The 15,916-nt window shown below is 31.1% G+C and overlaps 1 protein-coding gene across 3 annotated transcripts in view; it reads left to right on the forward strand.

The window, feature by feature from the left end:
- Positions 1 to 15,916, forward strand: part of LOC113560788 (calsenilin-like) — a 130,572-nt gene that overhangs the window by 50,235 nt on the left and 64,421 nt on the right. For 2 of the 3 annotated variants that reach the window (XM_026966856.1, XM_026966855.1), the window contains exons 3-4: positions 4,579 to 4,770; positions 4,847 to 4,920. In XM_026966856.1, the coding sequence (XP_026822657.1) occupies positions 4,579 to 4,770; positions 4,847 to 4,920 (266 nt within the window). Of the gene's footprint in view, positions 1 to 755; positions 1,213 to 4,578; positions 4,771 to 4,846; positions 4,921 to 15,916 lie in introns of those variants that run through there. The other variant, XM_026966854.1, reaches the window with a different exon arrangement.

Raw genomic sequence — 15,916 nt, forward strand, 5'->3', positions numbered from 1 at the left:
AGATTGTCAAGTTAGATAACTCTGCGTCTATCTGCTCGCGTCTAAACGAGCACCGTTGCCTCATCAATAAACAATTATTATATTATTGCCTATTGTTATTGTTATACTATTGAATTAGTTGTATTTAAAACCGCGCACAGTAAAACAACGTATCATACGTACGTGTTGTGTAATATAATGTACACAACCACTAAGACCAAACGAACCAAAAAATGTATTTTTGTATACCAATAACCGCGACTCGTTCAAAGCGGACTGACCAAGTCATCTCGACTGTCGGTCAAACCATCGTCAAGCGGATTCGATTTTAATTACGACTAACGGCTGGACGAGTTGTGAAAATTCTTAAATAAACAGGCTCGGCACACCACCGGTCAATACCCCACACGTCTCTGACACACACACACACACACACACGCGCGCGCCCTCAAAGGCTCATAGTGTTACGATAACAATATTCACAGTGACATACGAACAACTGCTATAATGCGTATGTACTTTTATTGTCGTCTTGTGATTAGCGTTGACGCGGACACTACGGGACGACGGGCACTGGCGCGGGGCGGCGCACAACGCGTCGCATTGTTATAGCAGTCTCGCGGCGGTAGTACGACCGCACTACCCTCGCGCACGGTCGCCACACGGGAACACAGCGACGACGGCGCGAGCGGTGGCCGGTCCCGTCGGTGACGCGACGGCGGGCGGCCACGCGGCCATCGTGCAGCCCGGCGTGAAAGACGATCGGCTTCGAGGACTTGGAGTGGCCGGACGCGTTCGACGAACGGTACTACGATGACGACGTGGACGCGCGCTCCGGGCGGCCGCATGCGCTGCGGGCGGCCGCTGTCATGGTGAACAGCAGTGCCGGCCGCACCGCTCTCGCTGGCACCGGGCACTACCATCACCACCACCACCATCACCACCTGCAGCCGCAGCCGACCGGCAACCTACTGCACCACCACCACTACCTGCACCACTTCAACCACAGCAGCGTGTACTACCGCGGCCGCGCGCACCCGCAGCGCCGGCACAACATTCACCACCACCTCGCGGACAAGACGTCCTACTATCACCACAACCATCACCACCACCGGGGCCAGTCACCGTCGTCGCCGCCGCCGCCGTCGTCGCCGTCCTCGTCCGACCGGCCGCTCTACAGACGGGTGTACAACTTCATCCGGCAGGCGTGGACCGGCGTCAAGTTCTCTTTAGGTCAGTCGCGGGTCACCGACCCGGCATGTGCCCTCAAGTCGCGCGCGGGTCCGCGGCTACGTCGTCTGCCGGTACTACGGATACCAGTGGTGGATCCAAGGGGGGCCTCCATCGGGCCATCGCACCTCCCCGCCCCCCCCCTCGTTGAGAGTTATATTATACGATGTGTGAGGCTTGAAATCAAATTCTAAATATCGAGTTTACGAAACGTTAAGACACGAAAACAAGAATACGAACGATTTAAAACCCCGCCCCCCCCCTCCAAAAAAAATTCTAGATCCGCCACTGACGCATGGTCAGACGATTCGCCGTCGTAATGATCGTATCGTTTGATAACGGTGATCTACCCGAAAACGTCCGGAGTTTGGCTCCGCTTAAAAGTCATCACAACACACAAAAGACGACGTAGACGTGCACCCGCCGTTAGCCTGCTTTCTCGTCGGACGACTGTGGTTTTTGGACCTCCGCCGCGTGTGTTTTACAGTAGTAGTAACCTGCGCCGTCGGTCGGTTTGACGAGGTTATTCCTTTGACCGTTCCACCCGACCGATCTTCCATCGTTCCTCCTCTGCACGAATCCCACTCTCCATCGTCTTGCATGCCGTGAACGTTCCCCGCCGTGTGTGTCTCCGCGTATTCACACAGTTCACTCTGTAATTTAGACGTCGTTGCATCGCTCCGAGCTTTCTTCTTACTACGAACTTTACTTTAGATTGAGTGCTTTTACACTAAAGTCCAATAGAATCGCTACCGCGGGAGACATTTCTCACTGGTAAGTTTACCTTCGAAAACAGCATCAAAAACTAAAACTTTAGGTTTATTTAATTTATCAGAAGCATTCTGATATAACCGAATGTAGTTCGTATATAGCTAAATCATTCAAAGAGTATTAACAAAAGAAAAAAAAAACGATGATATTAATTTAATATTTTATTGATTGATTAAAATTTAATTATTTTAATTATAATTTTTTTTTGATACTATAATAAATAATTAATGATACCTGTTGTTGGTTTTAAATTCTGAACTTAATCGTTTATAAGTACGGTAGGTTCTTCAAACTTGGTTCTTTAAAATGTTTCATCAACATATTATAAATTATTCAAAACTTAATGTTAACTAATAATAAGCTGTTCTTAATTTTAATAGAGATTAAAAAAAAAAAATGTTTAAGCTTATGTCACAAGTTTCAGATTGTATTCGCATGCGATACAATATTACTATATAATTTGGGATCGCTTAAATTAACCTTTAAATTAAATTACGAAACTATTATGTACAGACGCGAAACTTAAGAAAAAGAGTACTTAATTTTAAAGTTTTTTTAATATCAACTAATTACAGTACTATTACATAGTTTGGTTTTCCCAAGTAAAAACATTTTGAGTCTGCAAAAGACATTCGTACAAATTATTATCAAACAAAACTAACTACCAACACAAAATGTACTGATCGTATACTTGTATATTTTATACTCATCCGTACACACGTGCTCGTTCATCGTAGACTAAGATTACAATAAACGCCAATCAAGACGCAATGTCGCAAATCCTTATATTTCCTAATCGACTTCACGGGACATATTTTTACACCTCCGCTGAACGATTCCACACGTAAGTTCTCGAGCATGAGTATATTTCAACTCGATTTCCCGGCATAATCGGAAATTCTAATAGGATATTCGACGAATATAATATCACATTTAAACCGCATTAACTTGCATACGAACGATACATTATGGGTGCCCATTACACGTGGTTTGTGCTTATCTGCGGAGAGTATTTATAATTGATTTTGTACTGAATTCAACACAGCCTTTGACGTGAAATGCTTGAAATGCTGTCCTCTGCGTGATTATGTCGTGGTCTTTATTCGAGTCGGTATTGTACAGTACATGACGTTATCACAACGATAATAATATGTGAGCGCAGATAACATCGACAAAAAATATATCATTTAAAAAAATCTTATTCCGATAAAACTACGAAATCCGATTTTTTCCCACCAACAGTGGTCATAGTTTTATCATTATTACAATATTGTTATTGTTACCATTGGTGCACGACGGACCGATGTGATTGGGATATTTCGGAAGTTGCATACAATTTAGTTTATAAATTAATTATACTTGACACCCTTTCATACGCGTAGGTACATAATATTATTATACAATGGCATAACAGTTCCCTACATTATATGGGAAGGTTGTAACATTTTGTTGTGTTAAATACGTTCATTAATATTTTTTAGCGTTCGTTTATTTTATATTTTGGTGTATTTATTGTTAATCCAATTAAAATGACATGCATAATTAGAACGGTACAAGTATTTCGTTAAATATTTGTTGTTGTTTATCCACAACAAGTCAAAATTAAATTAAGTTGATCAACAAACCAACTACATATAAGCTGCGATATTTACAATTTCATACCGAATAATAATAATAATAATAATAATAAATAAATAAATAAAAAAAAATAATCGTTTATGAATTTTATGACCACTCGTTTAGACCGTAATATTTGTTTGGGGTTTGGATAATGTTATGACCGTAATAACTCTGACCAATATACCGTTTAAATCGCAAAAATATAAAAACCACGCCATTTACTATGCAAATTCATGTATAATATATTAATATTATATTGATTGATTTGAATACTAAAAGTCCATATTATATTCATCGGCGTTTATATATGAGAAAAATAAACGCGAATAATAAAAAAAAAAAAAAAACCACCGACATTTCTATAACCACTTATCACAACAGCTAAACAGTGGCTTATTAGAGCAGATTAAGTTTTTACGTTTTGGCACACATCAAAACCACCGAACAGTACTGGCCCATTACGTAAATTGTTCGGTTATACTATATTATAATAATTGAATGTACGCAGACGCAGCGAAATCACAAAAAGTTAATTTTCCGATATCGTAAGATTTCTTTTTTTGTTCCTCCTTCTTTTTTCGCCGAACTGAATATCGCAGCGATGCAAAAAAAAAAAAAAAACAACTTAAACACAAGTCGCTATAAGGCCGGGGTCGTTGATCAGCGTCGGGTCGTGTCGGGTACGCCTCCCTCTTTTTTCAATATTATAGGCCGTTAAGTATAGTCGTAATTTGTGTACGGGCGTCTCGGAGCGACGGTAAGGTCAAGTGTCAATTTATAATAAAATACACTGTTTCAGCATGTTTTACGCCGCTTTTAGTTCACGTCGAAATTATTACCATTTTAGCTTGCACGGCATAAATTATAATCGCTGTATAATAATATATCGCACAATATTGTTCCGCAAATGTAAAATCGGTCCGCCAATAATATTAACACATTTTATTAATCTTACTATGACGACGTTTTCCTCTTTAGATTCCGAATTTGATGATTTAGAAACACCGCCCAGATACAGGCCCGAAAGCGTACAATACTTTTGCCGGACAACGGGTTTCACGGAATCGGAAATCAAAAAAATTTACCGCAATTTCAAGACGGAATGCCCGACCGGTCTTATCAAAGAAGACGCGTTCCGCGGCATTTACTCGCAGTTCTTCCCTCAAGGAGGTAACACAAGGCGAAAAAGCCCAAATGTGTTTATACCGCAATTGTCATTGATATTGTATTTATTATTTTGTCGCAGCCAACATAAGTCAATACGCTCACTATGTCTTTCAATCGTTGGACCACGAAAGAAACGGCATTCTAAACTTTGAGGTGAGTACCAAAGAAATCGAATTACTATTCAGTTATTTAAATTAGGCGGTAAAATATTTGTTAGCTCAATTCGATTGTTTACTTATTGTGGATAGGTATTTATTTACTAATTAAAATGAAATAAAAGTGCCTAAATAAAATAATTGATTATTACGTCACACATTTTGAAGTTAATACAACTTGAAATAACGTCACTTTTACATAATTATAAACTTTACATAGGTTTAAATTTGATGAGTCGACTTTAGAAAAATACTTTTATTAGCTATTGTATATATATATATATATATATATAGTTAAATAAACAAAACAGTAACGAGTGGCATGAAAGCGTTGCCTAAGTATATATTATTAAAAGTATATGTTTTTTTTTATATATACATATAAATATAAATTTTTTTTTTAAATATGTAAAACTATTAATTTTTATTTTAATTATTAATTTTATATGTGAAAAATTAATTTCAATATTATACTACTCGTCAAATATTTATATCGTATCCAATCAAAATTTAGTTACTCTGGAATTACATTTTGAGTAGATTAATTTTGCGACATGTTGCATATTATTATTATGAGCTGTCCATTAAATTTGAAAGCGATTATTCATCGTACTTCAAAACCGATTCCGAGTAAAGGGTCCAATGCATTTTATATGTAATGACTATAAAATTATCTGTTTATTTTCGTACTTTATTTTATTTTTCTTGTTTTTTTTCTATTCATTGGAAAAAGAAAATGATGAGTTTTTTACAATTTTGATATCCAAACACAATCTACATATAATTTCCACTAGATTGGGTTTGTAACATAAAAAGCGTCTGAAACACTTAATCAAACACAAATCGTTGATCCTAAGTATATTGTATATTTATTGAGAAATAAAACCTTATGAAATCAATTACTTTTTTGTTCTACTAAAAATCTCGAATTATTTTTATTATTAAGTACATATTAGTACCCTCTTACTTTAAAATAATACAAATTAATTTCCAATGTGATTAATGAATATTATTACTGTTATCAATGAGTAATCTTTTATATGTTTAATAATTTTTTTGATTTCTTCTTTGTTCATAGTTAAATTTCAAATTCAGTTGTAATTTAATTTAAAACTATTTTAATAATACTCACATACGACAATTAATTTAAGAACTTAAAACTACGATTTGTCAAATGTGAACGATACATATGTATTGTAAAATTGAGCGTGGTTTATTAATTAGTAAATTGCTGTTAAGTTTTAAAGAATACGTATTAAAATAAATAGGCTTCCAAGTTTTTATCACAATCTTTGGTTTATAAGATATTTCAAGTTAATATACGAAATTAAATAAGAAAATGTAATAAGACTTTAAAACGACTTATAAGTTGGATATTTTTTTAGTACTGATTTTACCGAAAGCGGAGGAAACGCGTACTAAAATATAAGATCAAGGTATAAGGAGGTAAAAGATTATGCGGCGGCAAAGACGATTTTTTTTGACGAGTTTTGATTGGATGATAAAAACTATTGGGGATTTTCTCTCTCCCTTGTGTTCTTAAAATATTTGGTATAGATAATAATTTACTGGAGTTATTTATTGCACGTATAGCGAAATAACATTCCTTAAAAATAATCTACATAAAAATTAAATTAATTTTTTAGTTTATATGTTGTTTTTATAATCTGTTGTATCGACTTTGGTTGTCAGATTATGTTATATACTTGCATAATAAAAGGAAGTTTAAGCTGTAAGTGTTCAATATTTGCGTTCAACGCCATTTGTAAAAATATAGATATTGTATATTATGCTTTTTAGAGTCCGGATTTATATTCTGTTAAAACGTTTGAAATATGATGTTTATATGCAGCTAAAATTGATAAAATATTCCCAAAAATATTCGTTATATTCTCAAAATATTCTGAAAAATATTGATAATACTAACTAATGAGTAAAAAAAAAAAATGCAATATGATTATTGATTATGATTATGAATTTATAATTTATCATTTTTTAAATAAGTATATCTTATGTTACATTATGCCATAAAAAAAAAAAAAAATAATTATACAATGTTTTTAAAAGAAATGTACAATAATATATTTTTCCAAATTTTCCGAAGTAAAGTTAGTACGGTGGTCCGTGGTTATTGTCTTATGTATGCTAAATTTCCCTTAATATAATCCAATATAACGGAAATATGCTAAAATATTCTATAATATGTACAATAAACTAAAATATTCTGAAATATTCTCTGAAGTCAAAATATGCACTAATATGCAAAAAAAACTTTTTTTGACAGATTCTACAGGTTATGAAATACAAACATTTCTTATTTGCATCAAACAGCATACGCTTGTTGAAAATATGTTTTTGCATAAAAATCCGGACTCTATTTATAAGTATAGTAATACAAAACAGAATTATTGCATATCAATTATGTTTCATTTCAATTAATAATAATTATTATTTATTTCAATGATTTTTATACATTTTTAAAATTAAATTTTGTCATTAGAATTAAAAATATAACCATAGATCATTTATTTATATTCAGATTATTATCAAAAAGGATATTTTCATTGTCTAGTGTATCAATATTTTAAAAGGACAAAATATTTTAATTTTGAATTATATTTATTAATTGAATGTCATTTTTACCTAATGTGATTTAAAAACTATAAATTCCAAGTATTTATCGTTTGTCAATGATATTTGTCCATTATTTTCCCTGAATAAATTCATAATTTATGAAAGTAATCAATCAAAAACATTTACCTGTGACATTGAGTGTATGAAATGTATACCATTTTAATGATATATTTTATGTTTTAATATTAATATTCGTTACATCAAACTAATTCGGTAGTTATGTACATTATTTGACTATTGTGCTTTAAGCTTTTAATACGATTGATAAATTTAAATTAATTCTAATATATATTAATAATTGCATTCAAACATAGTTAAAATTTAAAAACGAAATTCTTTAAATTATCATTCATAAATATTTTATTAATATTTATTTCAAAACTATCTTCGCTGGAAATTATACCTTCAACAACTAAAAAAAAAATAACGATATTTTTTTGCAGGTTTTATCTTATTATTATTTTGAGTATTACAATTTATAACTTAATGGTTTTATTAAAAAATAAAAACCAATATAAATAATAAATATTAATTACATTTTTTTTTTCAAACATGATTTTAGATTTATAATTTATATTTAACTCATATATATTAGTAATTTAGACTGTACACAAATAAAGAAATGCATTGCAACGCACATGCACAATAAACTACGCGAACCAAAAGTTTCGAACGAATTTATGAAAAATATTAATGTTCCATTAACCAAATAAAAGTACAAACGTCAAATGATTAAATATTTACCTTTTCCATTATGTTGTTGACTACAAAGGATTTATTTTTTTTTAAGAGCATAAAAAAATCTAGATTTATTTTTTCGAAGCGACACTACGAAATAATGTTTATTTCAATCTAAACAATACATTTCAATGTTTTATTAATCTTGCAAACAACTCGTTTGAAAATATTTTATCATCATATTGATGTATTATGAATACTTACCAACATTAATTAGTGAAATAAAAACATTTACAATTCCATTAAATGTACAGGTTAAATACCTAATTATAGTAGCTAAATATTTAATTATTATTAATTTACGTTAAGAAAAGCGTAAATAAATAACATTCTTTCAATGTATTATACTCTAATGATTAGATAGTTAAGTCTAAATATAATTTTTAATGTATTCAAATTCTGATTTTTTGTACAAATTTCTGTTTTTTAAATGAGAAACGTCATTTTTACTGTGAATTATCTAGTGGATAATTACTTTGAAAATGTTGATGTATCCAATTAAAAAAATAAATAATTAGTACTATTTTAATTATTAAAACATATTTATATTAAGGATAATACTATATGGGTACCCATATATTATTCCATTATATTCTAACAATAATACCGATTATGTAGCGCGTATATTAAGCATTACTCTAACTAATCAATGCTCAAAGTATAAACATGAAAAAAAACATTAATAATATGTCTATTAGGAATTGTTTGAATTGTTGTCCAAATTCGACTTAAAAAGCGGGCAAAACACGTTTGTATATTCCTACGTTCGTTGTCGATTTTTTCGTCTTGTACTATATTATTTACTCGAATCCAATACTCGCTCCAAAATAGTTTCTTGGCACCTTCCAATATCCGATATTGGTATCTGTGTATTATTATTTCACGAAAACAACAATCGTTTCAATTAGAATAATTGAATAGCATGGTATACATTAACATTAATTATTATGTATTAATGTTATACCGAATGTATTGTTATTTGTAATGTTATGGTAGAATGCGTGTAACGTAAGATCGTACACGTATTTCTAGTGATTTCTACTACAAATTTTGACGATATATACATGTATATGAATAGTATGATTTAGTTTTATGAAGAACTGGTTGAAACGAAATTTTCGGAAACCGACTATGCTGTTGTGTCGTCGTACTTTGATTATTAAAAGTATAGGTAGATATTAACCGTCAATACAAGAATGTACGAGTAAAGTGAGAACGGTCGACACTGATTGATTTCTTGAACTTTACAATACACATTGAGTGTGAAAAAAATGTCATAGTTCATTAATTAATTTTCGTTTTGCTAGTAAATATTACAATCTGTAAATAACAAAAATATAATAAGTAATACATATTATAATCAATTTAAACGGGGCTTGACGGCTTGAATGAAGGCCCCGTCCAGTAACACTACTTCGGCTTGCATGAGTTTTTTTGTTGTTTTTTTAGTACTTTACATCGAAAACTATTTGTTTTGATGATCGCGTGGCCAATTACGCTTTAAGCGTCGGGGAGGATTATCTGGGATAGTGTGAGAGGATAGATTTAATATTAGAGGATTTGTGTGAGCCTGCAATGTGTTGGAGTGGAATTTTATATAGTGAGTGGAAGCAAGTTCAGAGAGAGTAGGAATTGTAAGATCATTATTAAGAGTTTTAATGCAAACGTACCAGGGAGCTTTGGTTAATAAACATAAGTTTATAAACTGAAAAGGTAGGAACAATTTTAGATTTGAGACTTTGGTCAATCTCCAGATTTGGATGCCATATAAGTCATCGCAAATCGAATTAGACCAGTTACCTACGTCAAATTAAAAAAAACTTCTTTTTAGACATACAAAGTTAAGGAAAAATTCTGTATCGATCGGCACTATAACCAGATAACGTCCAATAAATATATTGTAAAAACAATCTAAACAAAAACTATACTTATTCACGTCACTTGTCATTACAACTTTTAAAGATGTGATTATTAAAGTTTAATAGCTTTTTTAAAACGATGATCATAAATGTAATAAGTAGGTATACTTAAAAAAAAAAATCATTTAATTGTTGTATTTTGTTCATAAAAAAATAATTATATTCCCTTTTTTTGTTGTTTATCCATTTATCGTCAATTCTGTGGACAGTTTTTTTGTGTATTGAATAATTAAATGAAGTCAAAGTAACTAATTACTGTCTTAAATTTATAACTGCGCACGGGACCGTAATAACTCGCACGCGAAAAGTCCGGATAATAATATTTTAGGGATTACCAGATCCGCAATACCGTCGTGTCGCCCGACGCGCAACAAGTCGCGTCTCGACCTTTCGTGCGGTACAATATAATAATAATAATATTACGAGGCATACGATTATCGTATAAATAATATAAAACAGTTCACCAGTGTCCGCGTGTACGTATACGCGATTTTCCCCGTATTCGTTCGCAGAGTTTTACGGGTAAAACGCCGTCGTAATGAGCGTTGCCGCATTACACTGGCTGTATAGCGTTATTATTATATAGGTACAGGTACGATTCTTATTTTCGAAAATCCGACTCGACCATTAGTCCCCGCGATCTCGGTGTAAATAGACGCTCGTCGGAGTTCAGTCATCCCTAACACCGGCGGATGGAACGGACACGAAACCCATTAGCCGAAAACCGCTCATATACGCAGTATATATATATATATATCGTATACATATTACACACACACACACACCCATAATATTATGTATATGTATAATGCTACCGGCTGGTACTAAGCCCCGTATCGAGTTAACTTTTCAATCGAGTCCTTATTATATATAGTGCGTTATGATGTACATACATATACAGGGTGATTCGCCGAGCGTGTGCTCTCGCCCCGGTTTTCGCTTTAATAACTGATTAATACGACGAAACGATTCAATATACTTATAACAAAAATGTAAATGATATAATTATTTCTTTTGATCTTTGCAGTTTAGCTGCCACTTAATCTAGATTTCGTTCGATACGGACAGCGTAATACCTATAACCTCTCTACTCGATTTTCCCGCCACCGGATTAAGAGCGAGTATCGTATTTCGAGGCATTAAAGATCAAATCAAAGCCGTTTAATGTTAAACAGAGAAATAAAAAAAATATGAAATAATATATTATAAAAACCGTTTGAACCTTAAGTGTCACATTTTCGTTTAAGGACTGCAATTTCGCTGGATGGGACTATAATATATATTATGCATTGCGAATTATTATTATTATTATTGTAATGCGAATAAGGCCCCGAACAAAGTATATTATTGAAATGTTGGATCAATGTACGTGATTTCACATCACAGCGACAAAAATACACAAACTATAGAAACTTTTCGGTTACCGGTCGATCAACAGTGACACCCACATTAGGATATTGGAACTTGGTACTCGTTGTATATAATATTATAATTTATACATCCATTAAAGTATTATTACGATTCGAAGTTAGTGTAAAGAGTCAAATTGTTCAGCTATATTATACAAGTTATAATGTGTAGATTGATTCCTCGTTTTAAAAACGTGTCTACGTTATAACGTGAGTATAATTTAAAAAATTGAATTTGTTTCCGATTGAAAATCAAAATATATGACGCAAATTTGTTTTATTAATAACAACTACATTCACTTACGTCAACATAAATTTATCGGTACAACGTAAAGCGATTACTTTTCTGCTTCGTTATAATATATGTTTCATTTTTTCAAAAGTGAAGTTTAGTGAATAATACTGTAGATATTATTATGAACCCAATACATATTGTATAAAGTTTATCTACGAGAACTGTGCTAAATTCACACTGTTTAATATGTATATATGTGTATTAATTTATGTACGAGTATATAATATAACATATTGTTACATAAACAATAAAGTATTTTTAATTTTTTGAATCAACTCCATGTTTTACAACTATAAGTGTTTTCGATTATTTCGTATTGTTTTTCAACCTTCTAATTTTTTTACTTCAAAAATGTTGTCGGTTAGGTGATTTTCATCACGCACTACATATTTGTATATATAGCTTACTGTTATTTTTTAAAAATATTACGTTAATGTAATGTGTTTATTTTAAAATGCATTATTTTATATTTTATCTATTTTGTTACAGAATCTTAACACTTTTAACACTATGCAAGAATGGATAATATTGTAATATACATAATGTTATCTAAAATTATAATGTATGTATTGGTAAAAGCTTTTTTGTTTGTTTTAATATAATCTTACTTTTCATTTTGAAGTTAAAAAAGCACTCATAAATATTATAAAAATTATTAATAGACTTTGGCTACACTTAAACATATTACAGTTTATCGCACATTAAAATATAAAATTTAAGCGAACAAAATTTAAAACTATCAAATAATTTAATAATGTTTATCGCATACCAAAATATTGAAAATTATTAACATAATAAAATATAAAATATTTATTGTTTCAGAATAAAAATTTAACCATGTTTGAAACGGAATCACAGCTAATATAAAATAACCTAGCCTATGAGTTTTAAAACACATAATGAATTTTTTGGGAAACAATTTTTAGAATATTAAAAACTTAAAAATGAAATACAGTGCGTCAATAATTTTAAATTGTCATAAAGTTTCAAAAGCAGCATGTCATTACGTATTAAAAGTCATTTTTTTCCTAAAGTTTTTGAGTAGTTTTAACGAAAAAAAAATATAAAAACCTAGAATGTGATTGGGAAAAAATATAAAAAAGTTAATTTTACAGTAGGCGTCTCGTTATTTTAACAAAATCTTGTACATTATTTCGATTAAACCCAGCTGCGTTTGCATTCGTTTTTCAAATCCAATAATTTGTCACTGATTTAAAATTTTTAAGAAACTTTAGTCTGTGATCAACCTAACTCGTGTATCTCAATTTTCCAGATACCGTGGTTATCAATCTTAAATGCATTATTATTTATTATGAAGGAAACGAGTTGATATTTTCGTTGATAAAATATATTGGATCATATAATTCGACAACGCAACGGACGTCAGATCGTATTATTAGTATTTTTTATTGCCGGTGATATTTCGAGGCTTATAAATAATGAGATTACATTTAAAATAATTAGTCGGAGTATAACTTATATAATTCGCGTGAGGAGTTGAACGCGATGAAAAATCGTTCAACAACCGGGTCGTGTTACCGAGTGAAAATTACCTCGACGTTGTGCGTTATATAATAAGCTCGCGTTTAAACCATAATTATTATTAGGTGCCGGGAACCGTTACGTAAGCTTGTCAAGTGTTTCTATTGAGTTGGATCGAAATATTACTGTGTCCCGGTGCTGCACCGGTTGTACCATTCACCCTATTTATCCGGTACCGAGTCGGTCGTTTAAACAACGTATAAATAATAGCGGTGCGTCAAAAGTCGTGTGCGCGAACGTCGTCGCATAAAATTATTATTATAACTACGTATAAACTCGAAAACGGTAAACGCAATGGTTTTATTTTTTTTAATTTTTTTTTTTTTCAACGAATATATAATTTATGTAAAAAATATGTTTTACCGACTGCGGTTTTAATGTTGTACTATAATACACATCGAATGAAATATATAATATACATAATATAGTTGACTCGATACTCCCGTGCAAAAACTTTTAAAAGTTAACCGATCGATATTTTTGTATTACTTTTGGTATATGCTTATACATTTATATATATTTTATACACTTTCCATCTGCATGGGTAAATTTTCGATATTTTTCGTGTTTTGTACACGCGAATTTTTCTTGTAACATCAATAGATCGTACATTATACGCTCACATCAGTTCGTCAAACGCCGCACAAGAGTACAAATCCATGTTCAGCCGTCGTACCGTGAAATGATGAAATTCCTTTCATTTCGAATTTCTCATTCACACGTATAATACTATTGATTGTATTTCGTCGGGCGGTGTTAAAATTACTATGTGGCATCATTTATACTATTTATTATTTTTATATTCGCAATATTACACGGCACTCAGAACAAAATTTTTAAAATACTTAAGCTCCAAACTTTTAAACAAAATATATTTTGTATTTTTAATCATAACCAAATTATATTTGATCAATTTGATTTGAATTTATATTGTTTACGTCGATTTTATCGATAGTTCGAAAATATTGCGCGAATACGTTTAGTTTTTTTACTCTCTGATTTAGTTTATTTTTTAAATTTTGTTTTACAATCCACGACGTACGATAACTAATACACAATCACATGTTAGTTTCACATTAATTTGTACATTTTATTTTTACATTATATATTACACTTTTAATGTAAAAAAGGTAGTATTATCATCACACTGTAGTAATACTGTGACATAAATCGTATTTTATTTTATTTGTAGGTAATATGGTTGTCAGCTGCACAATGCATATTCAGATACAAAATAGTATAATAATATAATAATTTGTGTACGATTTCTTTGTTGGAATTGATGTGGTATTTTTTCGCTACAAAAAAAAAAGTCTTATGTCGATTGTTCAAATTAGTCTAGACATTTCGTAAAATCAGTGGTTTTATAGCATTCAAATAAAATAAAATATCTCTATTTTTTCGGTAAAAAAAAAGAAAACGAAATAACAGCATTAAAACGTAGTTGCCAAAAAAAAATTTATGTTACCTGTGAGTTTAGAGTTTATTTTTTTTTTTATTCTGCCCTCAGGTATTAGATTATTTTCGTACACATATAGGACGATGTCTAAAAAAAAAAACGATTTATTATAATACATATTTTTTTCGTACGTGATATCTCCTAGTTCAGCGTATGTGTTTCCTCTGCTGAGAAGCCGACAATATTTTCTTCTCTCAGAGTTGGAGTTGTCGTTTCTCGTTTATTATGGTGTTTTATAAAATATGTCTCGATTTATTTTAATTAATACATCCATTAAATATTCATATTATATTTTACTACTGGGACGAGACGCATACTTCAACTGTATCCATGTACCGTATATAAGTAATTTCGTATTTCATGTATCGTGCGAATAGTTATGCGTATACACTCCTGATGTTACTGCAGAGTCCATGATGACGATAATATGAAACTATTTTTTTTTTTTTATAACGTTTCCTCCCATCGGTATGTTTATTATGCAATTATATAGTTACTAGTTGTGTACTTTTTACCTATTCTCATCACTTGCTTGCATACAACATGATTTATCATTCTTGAATTTTTAATTTATTTAATAAATATGTGATAAAATAAAAGAAATCATAAATATTATTATTCATAATAATAATAATAATAATAATAATAATATTAATAATTATCATTTATTTATAATTTTTTCTATTGGAAAAACCAATTCATGACAGCACTGTGCCTATATTGCCTACCCTCTGTGCCGTTTGTATTAAAGAAATAATGATAATTACCTATATCAAAGTAATAATAATAATATTATTGTATTATCATATTAATATAACAACAATTATTGTGTAAACTTTATAACTGAATACTGAAACTAAAAAAAAAAAAAACAAAAAAAAATTGCTTAATACTTGCAATCAAATTATTAGATATTCGTATTCGTTTTAAATTAGTATAATATAGTGTTTGTATTTACCATAGTGTATAGCGTACTCTGGCAAGACATTTTTATCATC

This window comes from Rhopalosiphum maidis, chromosome 1 (assembly GCF_003676215.2).
Source record: "Rhopalosiphum maidis isolate BTI-1 chromosome 1, ASM367621v3, whole genome shotgun sequence".
Lineage (NCBI taxonomy): Eukaryota > Metazoa > Arthropoda > Insecta > Hemiptera > Aphididae > Rhopalosiphum > Rhopalosiphum maidis.